Source organism: Cenococcum geophilum, assembly GCF_001692895.1.
Source record: "Cenococcum geophilum 1.58 unplaced genomic scaffold K441scaffold_5, whole genome shotgun sequence".
Classification (NCBI taxonomy): Eukaryota; Fungi; Ascomycota; class Dothideomycetes; order Gloniales; family Gloniaceae; genus Cenococcum; species Cenococcum geophilum.
Genome location: NW_027137563.1, coordinates 439,587 through 458,014, shown reverse-complemented (window position 1 = coordinate 458,014; position 18,428 = coordinate 439,587). Strand labels below are relative to the sequence as shown.

At 47.9% G+C, this 18,428-nt stretch overlaps 7 protein-coding genes across 7 annotated transcripts; 1 reads left to right on the top strand and 6 right to left on the bottom strand.

Moving 5' to 3' along the window:
- Positions 1–465: 465 nt before the first annotated feature.
- On the bottom strand, positions 466–5,320 carry K441DRAFT_653244 (leptomycin B resistance protein pmd1). The gene is made up of 15 exons (XM_067647509.1): positions 5,266–5,320; positions 4,611–5,212; positions 3,814–4,537; positions 3,095–3,674; positions 2,875–3,047; positions 2,297–2,826; positions 2,170–2,245; positions 2,079–2,118; positions 1,842–2,023; positions 1,754–1,793; positions 1,654–1,690; positions 1,478–1,596; positions 1,085–1,413; positions 910–1,023; positions 466–852 (listed from the first exon to the last, which is right to left on the bottom strand). Exons 1-15 carry the CDS (start codon positions 5,266–5,268, stop codon positions 826–828), a joined length of 3,576 nt encoding a protein of 1,191 aa, XP_067508386.1. The 5' UTR covers positions 5,269–5,320; the 3' UTR covers positions 466–825.
- An 81-nt stretch (positions 5,321–5,401) lies between these two features.
- Positions 5,402–6,322, bottom strand: K441DRAFT_251912 (uncharacterized protein). Its single transcript, XM_067640779.1, has 4 exons — positions 5,986–6,322; positions 5,846–5,923; positions 5,756–5,783; positions 5,402–5,707 (listed from the first exon to the last, which is right to left on the bottom strand). The coding sequence occupies exons 1-4, from the start codon at positions 6,166–6,168 to the stop codon at positions 5,535–5,537; spliced, it is 462 nt and encodes a 153-aa protein (XP_067508385.1). The 5' UTR covers positions 6,169–6,322; the 3' UTR covers positions 5,402–5,534.
- Positions 6,323–7,895: 1,573 nt separating this feature from the next.
- K441DRAFT_703002 (DNA replication licensing factor MCM3) lies at positions 7,896–11,386 on the bottom strand. Its single transcript, XM_067653440.1, has 8 exons — positions 11,171–11,386; positions 11,102–11,120; positions 10,995–11,046; positions 10,896–10,942; positions 10,742–10,847; positions 10,428–10,691; positions 8,291–10,380; positions 7,896–8,235 (listed from the first exon to the last, which is right to left on the bottom strand). The coding sequence occupies exons 1-8, from the start codon at positions 11,238–11,240 to the stop codon at positions 8,205–8,207; spliced, it is 2,679 nt and encodes an 892-aa protein (XP_067508384.1). The 5' UTR covers positions 11,241–11,386; the 3' UTR covers positions 7,896–8,204.
- A 729-nt stretch (positions 11,387–12,115) lies between these two features.
- Positions 12,116–12,998, top strand: K441DRAFT_251806 (uncharacterized protein). The gene has a single exon (XM_067640778.1). It carries the CDS (start codon positions 12,253–12,255, stop codon positions 12,892–12,894), a length of 642 nt encoding a protein of 213 aa, XP_067508383.1. The 5' UTR covers positions 12,116–12,252; the 3' UTR covers positions 12,895–12,998.
- Positions 12,999–13,103: 105 nt separating this feature from the next.
- Positions 13,104–14,156, bottom strand: K441DRAFT_540936 (uncharacterized protein; the record flags this gene model as incomplete). The annotated part of the gene is made up of 2 exons (XM_067642618.1): positions 13,104–13,580; positions 13,716–14,156. The coding sequence occupies 2 exons, from the start codon at positions 14,154–14,156 to the stop codon at positions 13,104–13,106; spliced, it is 918 nt and encodes a 305-aa protein (XP_067508382.1).
- Positions 14,157–15,868: 1,712 nt separating this feature from the next.
- On the bottom strand, positions 15,869–16,408 carry K441DRAFT_653241 (plant basic secretory protein). Its single transcript, XM_067647508.1, has one exon. The coding sequence runs from the start codon at positions 16,385–16,387 to the stop codon at positions 16,037–16,039; it is 351 nt and encodes a 116-aa protein (XP_067508381.1). The 5' UTR covers positions 16,388–16,408; the 3' UTR covers positions 15,869–16,036.
- A 592-nt stretch (positions 16,409–17,000) lies between these two features.
- K441DRAFT_653238 (pyrimidine 5-nucleotidase) lies at positions 17,001–18,325 on the bottom strand. The gene is made up of 5 exons (XM_067647507.1): positions 18,148–18,325; positions 18,082–18,094; positions 17,988–18,023; positions 17,448–17,873; positions 17,001–17,377 (listed from the first exon to the last, which is right to left on the bottom strand). Exons 1-5 carry the CDS (start codon positions 18,196–18,198, stop codon positions 17,199–17,201), a joined length of 705 nt encoding a protein of 234 aa, XP_067508380.1. The 5' UTR covers positions 18,199–18,325; the 3' UTR covers positions 17,001–17,198.
- Between the last annotated feature and the right edge of the window lie 103 nt (positions 18,326–18,428).

Below are 18,428 nucleotides of genomic sequence, written 5' to 3'. Positions count from 1 at the left end.
AGTTGATTCCGTTTTCACTAGGATCATGCCATGCTCTGTCTATACTGGATGGGCTTAGTTTGAGTGATCCAATCGTGGGGTTTTCGAGGGTTAAAGGTAGGCACGGCGTTACGGTAGGCTAGGCAGTGCCACACCTTCTCAAGCAACCAAGCTTATGGTATCAAAAATTGCAAGCCAGCAAGCTGAGCCTGTTCAGCTTGGCTTGCTTGCTTATTCCCAACTCTGCTCACGGTCGCAGCAGCTGCCTCGTTTGATGCGTCTGGTAGATGCTGTTGACCGGAAATACCAGGTCAGGAACCGTGGATTGATCTACTATATATACATGAGGTAGGTGCAGGCAACAAAAGGGGGGGCGAGTAATAGGGTGGTAGGCAATAGGGTAGCCTGCCTTTGTCGTTTCACTGCCAAAAATCTGCTCGTGATTTTGTATTCGTCAACCTCCTTTTCAACGCACGGTCGAAACATAAGGCGCGTGTGGTACAAGACCTTGCTATAGCGCCAAGAGACTCTGCTAAGCCATGACCTACGTCTTGGAAACTAGTTATTCTAGGGCTGGGTACAAAACCATCACATACACCATCGATTTCCAAATTTTCGCTAGGTGCACTATACTACGCTCTTACCTACTTGATGATTATAAATTCGATTGAGAAGGAGCGTCATACATGCTGTGGATGGAATATTTCATTTATAAAGAAGAGAGGTGATATAGTACAAGAAAGCCAATTAAAACGAAAGTCTAGACTGAGATGGGTTTTGCCATGAGGTGCGAGAGCCGAAAAATATATTTATTGCATACCACTCAATGTAAATACTCCAATAATGCTACCGGTCTAAAGCTTGTGCTTGACACTGGGCAGATATGTTAGCCAACTACAGACACAGGTGATATTTTGAGACTTTACTAACCATTTGATAGTATACACCCTTCTTCTTCAGCAAGTTCTGATGATCACCCTTTTCAAGAACTCTGCCACCACCCAGCACGAAGATAACGTCTGCTTTCTGAATGGTGGCGAGACGCTATGAAGGAATTAACCATCGTAACGTGGTTGGCATTCAAGAGAGCGAGCAACAAACTTACATGTGCGACAGCAAGAATCGTCCTTCCACCATTTTCAGCCGCCCGTTCGATGGCTGCCTGAACCTGCTTTTCGGATTCCGAATCCAGACTCGATGTAGCTTCGTCTAGTAACAAGAGTCTCGGGCGGCGTAGAAGCGCGCGGGCTAGGGCAATACGCTGCTTCTGGCCACCACTGAGAGACATGCCTTTTGGTCCCAACTGGGTAGAATAGCCATCCGGCAGTGAGACGATGAATTCGTGAATTTGGGCATCAGTGCAGGCTTGCTCGACTGCTTGATCAGTAGCACTAGCGACGTCTACGGAAAGGGCTATGTTCTCTCGGATGGTGCCTTTAAAAGGTTAGTGAGCAGTAGTTTAACATATCCAGAACCTCCCCCGGTGGAAGGGGTATACCTTCATATAGAGTCGGCTCTTGCGCAACAAGGCTTATGGCTTGACGGTATTTCTTGATGTCCACGTTGGAAATGTCTTGGTCGCCACAGATAATACTTCCTGAATCGGGATCATAGAATCTGTGTCAGAGTTAGCCACACATCAAAGCACACGGGCCACGGTGGGAAAACTAATACCTTTCAAGAAGACTGATGATCGTAGATTTACCGCAACCTTTTGTTGAATAACATGTCAGACGGGCGCCGTGGGGGATGTCTAGCATATGGAGAATCTTACCAGAAGCACCGACGAGAGCAGCAAACTGGCCCGGCTCGACCTACAAGCAGAGTGAGTGATGTTCCATATACTAGACCACACAGCTTACCTTCAGGTTCAAATTAGTGATCACAGGAACTTCACGGCTTTTGTATGTGAAGTAGACGTTCCGTAACTCTACTCCAACACCATCCTTGGAAGTCTTGAACTCCTCTGGGTCACGCTCTTCTTTTGTTTTTGAAGGGCGCATACTGAGGATACGGTTTGCGGCACCAGTAGCTTCTGCCATGTCTACTTAATTCAGTATTGGCTGCAAAAAAATTTTGGGCCTAAAGAATGCTCTTACTGGGAGCAAATGAGAACCACATTCCAGCTGCTTGACTACCCTACGGAATTGTTAGTATAATATGAGCAGGTATTCGATCACAAGAACAAACCTGAACCACGGCCATGTAGATGATGAAAAACTGCAGTAAACCATACTCACGTGATGCAAGCAATGTGCCACCATACCTGGTCGAGACTTAGTTCAAAGAAACCTTGAGTATACAGGCGAGAACTCACCAGAAACACAAGGCCATGCAAGCCAATTCAATGCTGTCCGATCCAGCAAATACTACCGTGGAAAACTTCGCCTGGCCGAAGGCTTTCGATACATGACCCGTGAGTAACTTCTGATAACGATCGCCGATTGTATCCTCCATTATTAGTGACATGACTGTACGGAAGGCTCCAACAGCCTCAGTAGCAAATTGAGAGCTATCTTCAAATACGGCAGCATTCATCTTTTCGAATTTCATTTCGAGACTGACTCTAAGATATCCAGCAGTTAGGATGATTGGAAGTACCGAGAACAGGCCAACAAGTGAGAGCTTCCATCCAAAGGCAAAAGATATTGCGATCGAACCGAGCAAATTAAAAACTGAGATCAAAGCCATTGACATCTCGGTACCCATAAGCTGCTGTAGTTGAGTTGGGTCACCGCTTAATCTCGATGTAAGAGATCCTGCAGAGTGGCCTTCTACATCAAAGAAGGATATGCGCTTTCGGACCAAATTATTGAGGTATTCCTGCCGATAGTGGGTCGAGACAGCCTGCAGGGAGTTAGTGCGATGGACATGTTTGGATTGCAATTTACTTACGACGGAAATGGTATATGAAGCCCATCCGAGAACAAAGTATGCAATTCCAACCCCAACAGCCTGAATACCGAACATCCCGGACCAGAAATTACCTCGGCTGACCAGTCTCGGTCCAGTATACGTGAAAACTTCGGTGATATTGGCGAAGATATATGCTTGGAGTGGATATACAGCTACAGGTCATAAGCGTAGATCAATAAGAATAGAAATAAGGAATTACCTCCGGCACCCATAGCACCAAATACAGTCAAGCTATAGGATATCCACCGCGACCTTTGCTCATAGAGAAGGCGCCCAAAGCTCCTCACAATGCCGTGATGCTTGTATTCAGTCTCTTCATCAACGTCGGGGGTAACTCTGGAGGGACCATATTGGGTTACTTCTGAATGCTCCGTGGCGTTTGTTTTAGTCGGCTTGAGTGAAATGCCATCGTCCTGCTCCTCTTCTTTGAACATTGATAGTTCTTGCGCATTAACAAGGCCACAGTAGACGCCACCTTCGTTGGTGAGAAGCTGCTCGTGGCTACCTTCCTCCACAAGTTTGCCTTGCCGAAGAACAATAATCTTATCTGCTCGCTTAATTGTAGACAAGCGATGCGCAATCACAATAGTAGTCCTATTTTTCGAGACGCGATCGAGAGCCTCTTGTACAATGCGCTCAGTACGGACATCAATTGCGCTGGTGGCCTCATCTAGAATGAGTATTGGCGGCTTCTTGATGATGCTACGCGCAATGGCTATGCGCTGACGCTGACCCCCTGACATTTTGATACCGCTCTCTCCCACAAATGTGTCGTAGCCCTGAACGAGTCAGTTATGTTAAGATCGGAGTTGCGGCTGGGATGAAAGGGTAACGAATCGGGTATGAAGAATAATGTTGTCAGATATAATTGGAAGACTTTTGATAGGTGGAAGAAAGATGAACGTTGTGAGCACTTACAAGGGGTAATTTCGTGATAAATTCGTCCGCATACGCTTCCTTACACGCGTCTATGACCAATTCCATTTTTTCTTCTTTAGTTGCGTCTTGCCATTTTGTACCGCAGAGCCCGTATGCAACATTGTTGTAGATCGTGTCGTTGAATAGAAAAGGCTCTTGTTGGACGAGTCCTATTTGGGATCGCCACCACTTCAGATCAACTTTTCGGAGGTCCACACCGCCAACTTTGACCGCCCCGCTACATTTCTCTAGAAGATTTTGCTCCTTTTTATCAACATTGACTTGCGCACTCCCATCTTCGGGAGTGCTTTGGTTTCCCGCGGGCTGGATATCATCCTCTGCTGAAGGTTTTATATCCCCGTCGCTAGGTGTCTTCGACGGTGTGCCTGAAAGATCGTACCATCGCTCAAGAAGGGCGACTATGGTACTTTTCCCAGACCCCGAAGGCCCCACTATTGCAGTCACCTTGCCAGCTTCGAAGTGTAAATTGAGGCGGTCTAGGATTTGGACATCAGGTCGACCTGGGTAAAAGAATGAGACCTCCTCTAGATCAATGTCGGCGGTCGCAGAGATATCTGGATCCTTGAAGCCTGTTGTATCGGGAACTTCGGCGTCAATTGTTGTGAACAACTCGGTTGCTGCTGATGAGGCTTTCGAAATTGCGATAATGGGAGAAGTAAGTCGACCAATACTCATAACTGCCATCATAACAGAGAAGAGAACGCTAACAATGTTAGCCTATTGACTTCGATTGATACAGAAGGCAAATGATTAAGGAGGGAGGACTAAATACCCACATTACAATTGTATTTATACTGTGTATATGACCTCTTGTATACTGCCGGATCCCAAACCAGAATGTAAGCCCGAACGTACCATACATGGCAAAGAATGAGGGAGACATCATGAGTCCCATGAGAGGGCCATTCTTCAGCTCTGTGCGCTTTGCTCGCATTAACCAGCCATTGTGTTGCTCGGACAGTCGTTCTTCCGCCCCAAAAGCCACGACCACTCGAATCGACGAGAATATCTCAAATGCAAGGGCTGAAGCCTGTTCTTGGGCGTGCTCGGTCTCCTTGTGAATCTTGATATAAACAGGAACTATCACACCGTATGCAATGAGAATAAATGGGAGCGAGGCACTAGCAACGAAGGTGAGTAACCAGTTGTAAATGAAGGCCACGACATATAATCCACCGGTGAATGCAAAGGCTTGTACCAGCATCGCCAACTGTTGAGATATAGCCAGTTGTATAGTGTTAGATGAAGTTGTGATCCGAGTAGAGACCTTTCCCGGAGATATCGTATCGATAGTGCCGACTGGCTGAACGAAAAGAGCTCGAAGGTAAGCTAGACGGAGCGTAGCAGAAATCCGCAGCCCGCTTATCCTAACAGTAAGCTAGATTGTTTAGTACTAGTACAGCAAGCATTTCAAATGATTGCCTTACATACCATTGAAATGTATGAAAGCACAAATTTTCCAATAAAAAGGTACACGATGTAGAGCCTGAAGATAAACTTAGCATTCTATACCTGAGTATGCCGGTATTTGTAAGAGAGTCTTTGGGTAAATGAAACTAGGGCTCAATGATATAGGAAAATAGGATATGGCCACCCAAATGCCTTCTAAGGAATCCGGAGCATCATCAAATATACAGAATGCTTCCCAGGGTCACAATCTGACTTGAGAATACTTGCCAGAGGAAAGACTGTGATGGCTTCTAGGCATTCGCACAAAGCATACAGCAAGCAAGATTCATCGGTATGAACTGCTTGTGGCGAGCTGGATAAGAGAGATCAACTAACGCGTTCCGGTTCACTTCAGCTTGAAATTCGGCCTTTGTGACAGTCGTATTGGGAATAAAATACCCAGTGAGATGCCCGACGAGATTCCCTATAATAGCTTAGCACAGATATTTCACGGCGGAGATTGTATACCCACCAAAAACGATGTTCATGAGTGGCATGGCCTATGCATTACCGTTTTATTAGCCGCCACCAACACCCTCGAGAAGTAGCTCGAAGCACTTACAATTCCAGCACCGATCGAAGTGATCAGACAAGCACCCATGAGTACCCAATCTAGAGGGGTTGCATAGGAGAGTACTCTCTAATTGCACCCTCAAGTTTCAGCACAGAATCGACACTCCCAAATGGATTGGCGCCCCTTACGAAGAAGTTTTTCAAGCTGGCCTTCTCCTTGTTGTCTTTGCCATCGTCTCTCTTTTTTACGTCCGTATCACCGCCCTTTTCCTTCTTAGTCACCTTTGCAGTTTTGGCGTCCATTTTAGATGCATCACGGCTTTCTAGTGGTGCGGAAGGCGTCGGTTTTTTTCCTTTACGGAAGCTGGCCATCGCGTAAAGTTTTTGCACTTGAATAGTAGTCGGGGTTCTACAAGCGCAACGGCCATCACCCAAAAGATGTAAGAGCTGACATGTCGAAAAGCGAAAAAGTGATGCCTGGAGCGCCCAGTGAGATGCGGCATTATTTACGTGGAGATTGCCATGGCGTCGGCAACGCCAAGTTCCGATACGCGTTAATACGGGGAATGAGGCAAAGGAGCAGCCGAATCATCTCTACACCACCTCGGCGCATCTCGTTGTAAGTGCGTGCCGATCGTGCCTATCAAACAGCGCGGATTTATACCCTTTCTGTATAGAATTATGCCTAAAATAGATAGTTTAGCCACCAAGATCAATAGGCACTTACAACGAGATGTAAAGAGGTGGTGTACAGTCTGTATCTTACAGGCTCCAGTGTCCCCCCCCTGTGTGCGCGCAACACACACAGCAATTTCGGTAATCACTAGTCAAGCGCACCATCCAGCGTAGATACTGTGCGCTTGCCAAAAGAGCTGTGCACGCGCAAGAAAGGCAAAGCCTTTAATTTTTTAAGCTTAATTGCAAGAGTTAAACTTGAAATTCTCTAGTGCGTATGAAGCGAAATTGTTGTGTGTTGCGCGCGCATATAAGGGGGGGGTACTGGAGCCTGTCAGACTGTATTGTATTTACAACCGAGGTTGTGAGTGATTTGGCGAAGATGATAGAATCCGTCCTATCCCTTAACCCGCTGGGGTGCAATGCCAAGCTGCACCGTGCACGAACACCGTACCGAGCTGTACGGTGTTCGTGCACGGTGCAGCTTGGCATTGCACCCCAGCGGGTTAAGGGATAGGTATCCTAAGCCGCTTGTAGACTTATTTTTATGACTGATTTGGCATTGATCGTTTGAGCAAACACGGGATGAGTCATAAACCAGCACATGTAAGACAGCTACCTACGTGAGCCACCCAATTAAAATACACTAACTTTAACTAACTATAACTCTCCTACTATTAATTTGGTGTATTTTGATTGGGCGACTCGTTTGGGTAGCTTGTCGTCTGGGTGGCTATTACGTCATGCTTCTTCACCACTAATGTTACTCACTGAACAAGATGAACTGAACGTATTCTTAGCAGCTAAGCCTTGAATGAAATATCCATTTATAAAATCTATTGCATGATTCGGAAGAAAAATTTGCTGGGTACGAACATCTGTTCTCAATCCTTTTCCCTTTGATGGGACCCATCTATTCATATCTTTCAACCGTTGAATATATGTATCGATTATCTCAGGCGACTATCGCTGCAGAAGATTGAAAGTGAAAATATTGGCCTACCCGGCGGGGCTAGGAAGATCTGTTGGCCTAGGGGTGGGCTATTTACACGCCTCCATGTTCTGCTTTTCCATGAAATACCGAAGATCTAGTAAGACAAAGTTCGATTAGAGTATAGTGTTGTAGAGGTGTACGATAACCCCAAGAAGTAAGTTCTGCAATCTGTTTTCCCTAGAACGGTACTTTGCATTCGTACTCGTACTCGTATCGCACACATACATCTTGGCACATTTAGTGGACGGTGTTTGTGGTCGGTACTTCAGCCCTACCGATATGCCGTTGACGTTTAGTGCGGCGTTCGCAGGCTGTGGCTGGGATGGGCTGGGCATCCGAAATGAGAACACTTCAGCATGACAAGCTGATAATGGAAACACGAAGGCTGAAAATTTATTGCGAGACTCCACCGGAAATCCGAAATAAGTCTCAGATGAGCTCTAAAAATGCTCTTAATAGGGCTGATGAACTCTAAAAATTGAGTTTGAATAGTGCAGAGTTTCTTTGCCTAATTTAATAATGGTTTAGTGTATCTCAAATGCGCGGGAACCAAATCTTAGAACTATTTAATCCCAAGAGTAGAACCACAGTAGCCATACGACACACTAAAGCCCGGAGAACTTCATGAATGCGCAGCATACACTTCCCATTTCTTCACATCGATTACATTCATGTCCAGTCCGATCCCCAACACCGTTCAACTTCAATGTCAACCATACCCATCAATCTAGCAAGAACCCTAAATCTTGTACACAAGCCCATCAGAGTACCTGCGTGCAGCGTTAGCGGATGCTTCTTTATTAGAAGGATGTGGAGGGCACTCACATAATCTTATTCCTCTCAGAAAGCACGTTCAACGCTTTGTCAGCCTCCTCATAACCAAACTCTTCCCTACTACCGCCTCTTGCGATCCTCGCGTTCACAGCTGCAACAAGCGGTTCAACATCCGCAGCATCATTTGCAAATAGCGGCCCGTCGATCAGTTGGCCCAGCGCCGTCTGGAAGATCTGCAGGCGGGCCGGCGTGATGGCGGTGCCCGCTCCGGCGGCTGAAGCCGCCGCTTGAGAGTCGTCCTGCGTTTCCGTTTGCGAGGGGAGCAGCTGGGACGCAGGCTGGGAAGAGGCAACGGAGAACTGTGACGAGGGACCTGCTGTGCCGACTGCGCCTGTTCGGCTAGACCTTGTGCGCTGGGTCCGCGGTGTAATGGTATATAAGTCATCTCCTGCCGAATCGTCATCGTCATCATCGTTCGAATTAGGTCCGGCGGCTCCGTTTCCGTTTGCGGTGCCGTTCCCTCGTCCACCACGCTGGCTTCTCGTACTTGGTCCGCCTGTTCGGCGTGGTGTGGTACCACGTTGGGTATCATCGCCACCGTCATCATCGTCTGAGGAGTTGTCGTCCGAATCGCTCGACATGACGTCTGGCTCTCTGGTTATCTTCCTCCTCTTCCTTCTCTCGACCTCGACAACTTCCTTGAAGAGGGCGAAGCGTAGGATTCCTTCTGCGACTTTGGCATCCTTTTCCTCGACGCGGTTCGAGAGCCTTGCTTTTGCGTGCGCAGTAGCTAAACGGATGAGAGTTTCGAGTGTACGCGCCGTCATAGGGCTCGTGCGCCTTTGATTTGTTTCGAGTTCGTCGTTACGGAGAGCCGAGTATGTCGCCACGATGTGATCCGCCGCGCCTTTCGTTAATACCGGCTTGATCCGATTCTTCGCATATTGAATATACTTCTTGATGAAAGGGATACTGAGCACTTCGACTCTCTTTGCCGCACCTCTTCCAACGGTAATATTAACACCAGAGTGCAGCATGACGTTGTACTTCTCGTAGACTTCTGTCGGCTTATTCACATCTTCGCCATCGTCAAGACCGACGCCTAGTGTCTGTACGCCCTGATCTCTCACCGGTGCGCCCTCCTCAGTGCCCGGCTGTCTGTACCGATGCATACGCAGAACGTGCTCGCTGACATGCCTGTCCCTCGCATCCTCGATATCATCTGTAACGACAAACAGCAAATCGAAACGGGACAGAAGCGAGTCTGGCAGAGCAATATTGCGGTGTGGATCCTTATGAGTGTCGTACTGGCCAAATATGGGATTTGCAGCTGCAATAACACTGCACCTTGCATTCAAACTGGTATGGATTCCAGCTTTGGCAATTGTCACAGTTTGTTGTTCCATTACTTCATGGATGGCAACTCGATCTACATCGCTCATTTTGTCAAACTCGTCAATACAAACCACGCCACGGTCGGCAAGAACCATGGCACCAGCTTCAAGACGGCGTTCACCAGTTTCCTTATCTGAGGTCACGGCAGCTGTAAGACCAACACCTGAGGAGCCACGGCCAGTTGTTGCAATGGCAAGGGGAGCCGTATTGAGAACGAAGCGGAGGAGCTGGGATTTGGCTGTCGAAGGGTCACCGACCATCAAAATGTTAATATCGCCACGAAGATGAGTGCCGTTATCGAGATTCTTCTCCATACCGCCGAGAAGCATGAGAAGGATTGCTTTCTTGATGTAATCATGTCCGTAGATGGATGGTGCCAATGATTGGGAGAGCAGGTCAAAAACTCGCCGGTTCTTGGAGATTTTGTTAATGTTACGGATATCGGTGTCGGTGATGGTGGCTTGGGCAATGCCGCCACCTGATTTAGAGGAGAGTAGAATCACGTTGTTGGCTAGGATGAGGGTACGGAAGGTAGAGCTGCCAGAGCTTGCGTTGCGATTTCCTAGGGAGCGATAGATACCAACAAGCTGAATGCGGTCACCGGGCTTGACACGGTCCACGAGGTCATCGTCCATGATGACATCTACGCCGCGTGGGAGCTGTCCAGCAGGTGCTCGTTCGGGCATCTCTTGAATTGAGATTGTTTGGTGGTCACGGTAGGTGCAGTAGCCGTATTCTGTGATGAGCTGGAGGCGCATAAGAAATAACTCTTTACAAAGGTTACAAAACTCACGGGATTGCCATCATCATCCTCCGTGGGATATACACTGGTGCTAGCCGCTCCATTTGCTGTCATCGTTTGATCTCGGTACTCGCGGGAGTGGAATTTTTTCTGGTTCTCATTGTAATGCACGCTTTTGACAACTTTTGGCCGCACAAGCGAGCATTTTGTGACGATTCCTTCCAGTGAAACCATATGGTTGAGCTGATTTGAGCCCAGTGTTCGAGGATTGCAAGCATATTCGCCAAAACTCCCAACATATGCACAGTAATAAACCTAGGTCCATCAATATTGCTCCTGTTTGGTGTGAAGGTTATGAAACATACCACCTCGTCGGCACTTTCTTTCGCCGGACGATTGGGAAGGGTCTTTACGACGTTTTTCAATGCCATATCGAATGCTGGCACAAAGTCAAATGGTGAATTGAGTAGACTAGCATGTGTTAGCTTTACTTCCGCGCTTGAAGTCGTTATCACATACCCATCTGACAGATCTCGATTATGCGCCCTGATTTCGTCCAAGCTGACCTATTTTCCATAAACAAGAGTTTCACTTCTGCCTAGCGTATTACAAGCATACTGTAAGTCTCCGCAAGCCTCGATTAAGCATCAACACGATTTCCGCTCGGTAGCTGTGTGATATCAGTGTGGGCTCTGAACCGGGGGCTTCGGTAGCTGAGGGAATACCTTCGTGCACGTTGATCGCCTGTGACAAGCGTTAATTGCAGTACTCAAATAAGGATGTAGTAAACATACTTGGGTCTAAGAACTCTTCTGCGGCCCGTATGCGATCTCGTACCGCTTCATCCCTAATTTGGCCGTCCATGCTGAAGGGGTTGCGTCTTCTTCAATATCTCCTTTCTCACAATGTATTACGAGTTATTGAGACAGGTTGAGAAAGGGTAAGGGGGTTGAGAAGCAAGTTGTCGTGGACTGGGAGATTTGCGCAAAAGAGGGGTGAAATTGGTAGTTGGGGCTAGAGCAAAAGTCGCGAGTCGCGTCCAGGAAAACCACCATGACCACTTTACACGCTCGCGATGACGCTAGGCTTTTCTAAGAATTTAGTCTACCGCCTCGTTTAACGCCATAATCCCCAGCCACTCATGTCACTACGAAACCTCAGCACTCAGCATACGCACATATCCTACCGCGCCTACATGCTGCTCGTATGTTTCGCTCGCGCTGATGTTGTATAATTATCTATCAGCCTAGCAGCTGGCTTTCGCTTCCGAAGGGTAAAATAGCGATCGGCCCCTGCGCATGGCTGTGCAATTTTGTCTTGAGTCGTTCTATTATTATATCGGCTCTCCTCTTCGGCTTCTACTCTTCCGTCATCTTTCAAATATCTGTTGATTTAAGGTACGAGATTCTGCCTGGAATTGTTGATACATCTTTCTCTGACACAAATCATGCTTTCGCTGGACCTTTCCGAAGAACACTGGCTGTACAGTGACGTCTTCTGCGCGATATGCGGAACGGCCTTCTGGCGATATCCGTGCGAAGAATGGGCTGGAAAGGTCGTGCTCCTGACCGAGCATGATTCCTCAGACGGACTTCCACCCATCGCCGGCTGGACTCTCAAACATGAATCAAAACGGGGCGCTCAGGTGCTTGAATGGCCAGCTGTTATTACCGAAGGTTCGCGCTGCCAACTTATTCACGGAGAGGCTTCGGTGAATGCCTACAGCGATTGGGACCTGTCGCAAAATTTCCCGGTACACGAAGCCTGCCTGGAACTCACAAAGCAAATCATCCGGATCCGGTCGAAAAACAATGATTCCACGATAAAGAGTCGCACACGACAAGTCACATCCGTCTCTGATCTTTTCGAGGTACTGATGGCCCGGCGATCGACTTGGGACTGGGGGATAACCGAGAAACTGGACGCTCCCCATAACTATTACTTACCTCGAGAGTACTATGTTCACAATATTTACTATGACCGGGAGTGTTTGACCAAGGAAGAAAAGGATGTCCTGGAGGCCGATCCTCTCGATATTCCTAACTTGGCCGAGAGTCTTATTTCTTGTCTTCAGCCTCTTCCGCAACGGCCTCGGGAGGATTTGTCGGCCTTCCGCATGCAATTTCAAAGGAGAATCGAAAGTTTGCCTGCAGAGCTGTTCCTATCTGTCCTCGACTACCTATATCCACTTAAGATTGACTCTTCTGAATGCACCCGGCTTCTCTCTCCCTCTATCTGGAAAGGAATGCTTCTCAATGGACAAATCATTCCATTTCTGTCTGATCTAGATAGCAACGACTTCGACCAAGAGCTATTGAACTGCTCACGTCCGGCGGAATTAGACTATGAGCGCCTTGTCCGCCAACTCACTCAAGTCGCTCCCAAACTCAATATGGAATTGCTGCCCGGCTTGCCCGCAGGCCTCCGCAATAGAATACGTATATGGAGGTTGGTGCAAGAAATGTACGTGGGGGACTACGGTGATTGGTACAATAAATGTATGTCGGGGACAATTTGAAGAGGTGTAGATTTTAAAGAGGAGGTTACGAAGTTTCTAATGAACGATCTCTCCAGCATCTTGACTTTCATCATTATAAATCGTCTTTTCTCGATGACGGTTGCGGTTTGGGGTCTTTATTTCATATCAAAGATTCTTGCCCATTACTCAATCTACCGGTGTCAATTCCTGATTTATTCCGAAAGTCAGTCAGGCGGTCCTGTTCGAGATTATTTTCCACACATAAAGATATTATCTCCAACCCCTCCGAACAACACCTGATCATCCTCGAAATATACCTGGTCATACTGCACATCCACACATTTCCCGCCTCCCGTTGGTCCAACGTGCGGACAATGAACCTCTGGTCTGATCCTCGCCAACAACACATGCACGAACCGACACACGACATCATCGCCCCATAGCTCATCCGCAATGCCAAATCGCTTGGTGTGTAGTACGTTCGCACATTCAGCTACATCCTTATACTGGAGGTTCGACCCTGTGCACAGCTGTTGTATAGACCCGCACAGACCCAGAATGCTGTCGTCCACTGGCACCGCAATAGAGAGCGAGCCAGGATTATATGCCGAAGGGCAGTCTTTAGGCGCCGTGCCGCCAAAGTAGAGCTCGAAGAGGGCGAGATTCGGGATCCAGGCGTCGTAGGCTAGGACGGCGCCGTCTTTGTCAAATTTCCAGAACGCAATCTATCGCCAACAATACCATGTTAGCAAATACGATCAAAGTAACGCCGCGCGTCAACTCTATCCCTCGAACTCAGATGAGCAAGGAAACTAGCTGGAATTGAACTTGAGACCGGATGCTGTCCCGGCACAACTCACCTCCTTGAGATACGTCACATGTTTCCCGAAGTCAGGCCTGCTCTGGTTCAGAACTCTTGCGTCAAATCTCACCACGCTGCTCGCCACATCTCCGCAGCTGGAAAACTCAACCACATCCGCAGTTGCGAACGCCGCATAGAAAGGCGCTTGCGGCGTCGGCGCTAGCCCGAAAAAGTACTCTGCGCTCTCCTCAAAGCCACTAAAGTTGCCTAATGGCGACACGCGGCCCGTCGCGTTGGCATTGAAGAGGCCGGCAGGAATCGCGGAGAAGCCCTGCGTGATGAAGGGGACGTTGTTCGGGAATACAGTCAAGTTGTAGATGGCTTTGATGGTGGCGAGGTTCCGGGAAGCCTGGGAGGTGTGGTTTTTGGCTGAACCAAGAAGGATAAGGGTGGCGAGAGGGAGGAAGAGAGATATAATGTGGAAGTTCTTGATATTCATATTAGCGTGATAATAATAATGTAATCTAAAAAACTAGCAAATTGTTCTTTTGTGGCCCGATCCTGCGGGTATTAAGTGCCTCATGTAGTGTTATAAAGGCAGTCTTTACGAGGTATTCACGACCTGAGAAACCCTCCAAGGCCTCCACAAGAATGCACATGGATGCCACATACAGTAAGCCGATTCCATCTGCTAGTCTCAGCGCTAGTATTACCATAACTCACAGCAATTTCCCTGAGCAGGGCAAGGCGCAGCCAATCGCTTCAGAATCCAAAGGATTCTTCAGCTTGGAAGCCGTGATCCTACGGCCGTAACATCGGTATCCCTTGACCCGTCACCGTCCCACGAGTAAGTGGTCCGTGCACGAACACCCATGTCAAAACAACGCGTACACCTATAGATTCCATTAATTAATTACATACACTATAACCCAAAATAAGGTTCTACAGGAAGGACAAGTGCTAGCAACCTCATATCGAGCGACTTAACTCCTAAAATTGGGCGTGTATATTAAATTACTATAAAATCAAAAGCTTTATATTCCTCAGTACGAGCGTTAGATTCAGCTCGGTTGATTGGCTAGTTTTTATCGATAACCGTTGGACGCGAATTAACGGTCAAGGGATACTGCAGGACCTCAAGGAACTTGGTGCTTGTTCCGACAGAAATACCTCTTTAATAGCAAGGCTCTTCTCCAAACAAATAAGGGAGCAGTAGTGTATTAGACAGAGCCGCACGGTTGAGTAATATTGTCAGCATCGTGACTCATGATCATCCCATTCCTCCGGCGTCCTAATGAATCCTGTATGCAAAATGAACACTCGATTTGCGTACCCCAATCATATAGGGGTGGATAATCCCGCAGCTCAGCTGTGGAAGACAGCCCGGAAGCTTCGGATCAGCCACAATTAGCTAGCTGAGCTTTGCAGGGCCTTTCCGCAACCACTGATCAATATCAGTGCATACGGCAACTACACCACCTCTTTGCGTCTTGTTGTAAGTGCGTGTTGATTGTGCCAATCAAACTGCGCGGAATTATACCCATTCTGTATAGAATTATACCTAAAATAGGTAGAAATACGTTAAAATGGTCGTGCTTGGCACTTAAAAAGGTATGAAATTATACTGTTTGATCGCCAAGATCAATCTTCCCGTCTGCGCGTGGAGCTAACCCGATCATTCTAGTCTTGCAGGATTGGTGACTAATGATCCTTTACCACAATTTAATCAGCCTTTAGCCCTTCTCTTCACACTTACCGAGCGAGTTGGTCCTAGAATCGGACCCCGGTCAACAGCGTTAGGACCCTGCAAAGGAATATTAATCACTTGTGTCAACCATTGGACCGGATTCGACATATGACAGACATACCATTCCTGCGGTCTTGATAATTATCTAGATTAGCCCTGACTAAATTTGTAACTAGAGTCTCTAGAAAATCTGTGATAAGATCCTGCTGCAACACGCCCGGAATGGGGTTCCTACAACCTGCCGTTTTGAGCCGAGTATCTCTTTCTTAGCATATCCGTCCTCGGAAGATCTGCCCCTGGCTATACCTAGCTATGGTTTGGTTTTGGAGAGCTACCAACAGCTTTCATTGGTGCTGGAGGTACGATAGCTCAGGCGTAGATGCCTACAGAGCTAAGGAGATAATATCATCTGGTATCGGTGACCAACGGTATGATAGGGATATATCTTCTATTCAGTACGGTGGGAGGTAGATTGTGTCAAATGGGCCTTAGAAAGTTGCTCCTCGACAATGCATGGCCTTTCCAAACATGGATATACCCTCTACTCGTCATCATCCCGTTTCAAGGCTAACCAGCGGATGTAGAAGTGATCTATGGCTCCTTATTTGCCTCATCATCTTTGTATTTCCATCTTACGACTTTTGCTTCTTCTCTTCTAATTTCTCTTTCCCAAAACTCTCCCCATAATCCTCCCACAGCTTCCCCACCTTCTCGCTAAACAAGTCTTCCCAAAACGACTCCTCCTCATACTTCTGCTCCCTCAACGCCTCATTAACACGCCTCACACTTCCCTCCCCAAACCTCTTCTCCAAATACTCCAGGAAATACCCCGTATGCTGGTACCCAGCGTCCCAATCGCCATCACTCTCCTGCTTCCAATGCGGCGGCACAAGCCCGCTCCGTAGACGTACCCAGTCGGCAATGCCCTCAATCAGCCCGCCCGGCGCGGTGCCCAACGCGTTCCACTGCCAGCAGTGCACCATCTCGTGACGGATGACGCCTAGCATCTCGGCCCTGCGGCGCGACTCCGGCACGCCCGCGATATAGTCGGTCGAGAAGTGGATCTCCTTGTGGTCGTCGTCAAGGTCCTTGCCGGTGGTGTAGGCGACGCCGGGCATCGAGCGCAGGACCAGCGTCACGGAGCGCGTGGGCGGGATGCAGTGCCGGGGCAGGCCGCGGTAGAGGTAGGAGAGCACGCCGGCGACGGCTTCTTCGAGTGCGGTGGGGGCGGAGAGGGAGGAGAGGAAGGATTGTGCGCCGGGTTGTGAGAGGTCGCGCAGCTCGAGGCGGAGGAGGGGAGTTCGTTTGGGCTTGGGGGTTGAGGAGGGCGGCGGGGCGGCGGGGGACATGGCTAGTTGGAAGTATTTTGGGGTGGGCGGGGGCATTAGATGGGTGATTGAGGTGGTGAGTACGTATTCATATGTAGAAGTATAGTAGGTGGTGTTAGGAGCTGGTAGCTGCCCGGGTGCAAGGCTGCTAGTTGGGTTTATCGATAGTGGAGCCCGCCAAGGACTATGTCTGAAAAGGAGGCGAGAGAATCTTCTATGCAAGAAATCAGGGTAGATCCCTGAAGACATCATGCCATCCGAGGGTTGCGTACAGGTCATATCCTATATTATTCCTTCAGATTCTAATTCTAATTCTCTACCTGGTTTATGCAAGTCATGAAAACGATTTCTAAAACACCCTGTTCTATATGCTTCGATACCAGAGAGAATAGGCCGTGAAAGTGAGAGGATATACAGAAGATAATGTCTCACTCAATATTCTGACCAATCCGAAGTTTACCATCTGCTACTTCAATTCGCCAACCGGTGATTTAAAGAATTGCGGAAATATATCTCTTAACTCTTCAAGATCTCTTATCTGGTACTGGCTTGCTTGATGGGCTGGATCCGGATCCGAATGATCTAGGAGATGAACTGCTGTCCAGCCCAGAGCCTGTGCAGCCTTTGCATTGTTGTAGGAATCATCTGGACGTTACAGTAAGTCATCCTTCTCTTCAGATGCCGTTGCAAGACACTGTATTGTGGGAGCACCTGCCTACGAAATAGCAGCCTTGCGGAGATTGGACTCCAGCCTCCTGCATGGCCTTCATAAACATGTTTGTGTGCGGCTTGCACACGATGTCTTCCGCGCCATAATCGCAATAGGTGATCCCTTCAAAAAGATCCTCGACTTCCAATAATCGGATCACCCTCTTTCCGTGCGTAATATATGCATTTGTGAATAACCATAGACGCACCTTGCTACGGTCAATATCCTCGAGCAGTTTGTGTAGCGAAGGGTTGGGTTTGATGACATCTTCGAGCGGCAACGCATCATCTACTTTGCGATTGTACTCGAGGGCATCAACCTTGTGGTGGCGAACCAGACCTTCGATTGCCAGACCGTACTCCCTGTGGTACTTGAAATGAAGCTCGTTGGCATCTTTTTGTGATAGAGATAGGTGTGTTTCGAAGTATTTGTCTGGGAAATATAAGACCAGAACGTAAAAGGAGTTGCGACGTGGAAAAGACATGTACATTAGAAAGGAATACGAGGAGATTACTGTGAATGGAACCGCAGATAGAGAAATCATACCAATAAGGTCTGTCATCAGGTTTGCCACCCTTGTACCTAAATAGAGTCAGAACGCAAAGATACAACCAGAAATAAACATGCAAGAAGGACAGACTCTTAGGATACAACTGAATGCCATGTTAGTATAGGTGAAGGATATATTGCAGAAGTTGTTGCATACGCAGTTGTCAATATCAAAAAAGAAGACCGGCTTCTGAGTCATGTCGCTCATTATGAAGTCTATAGAAGAAGACACCAAAGCCGAAAAGAAAAAAATCCAAAATACGAGATACCTTAGAGTTGCATAAAAATAAGGCATGCCACGAAAAGATTTAAGCGCCTTTGATATGTCTTGGTTGGTTGTTACTGTGAAGATGGTTTCGACTCCCAGGTGAACTATTTGGCTAACCCTGGCTAGAAGGCCTTGGCACGACTCGGGAAAGAGCTTCAACCTCATCAGTC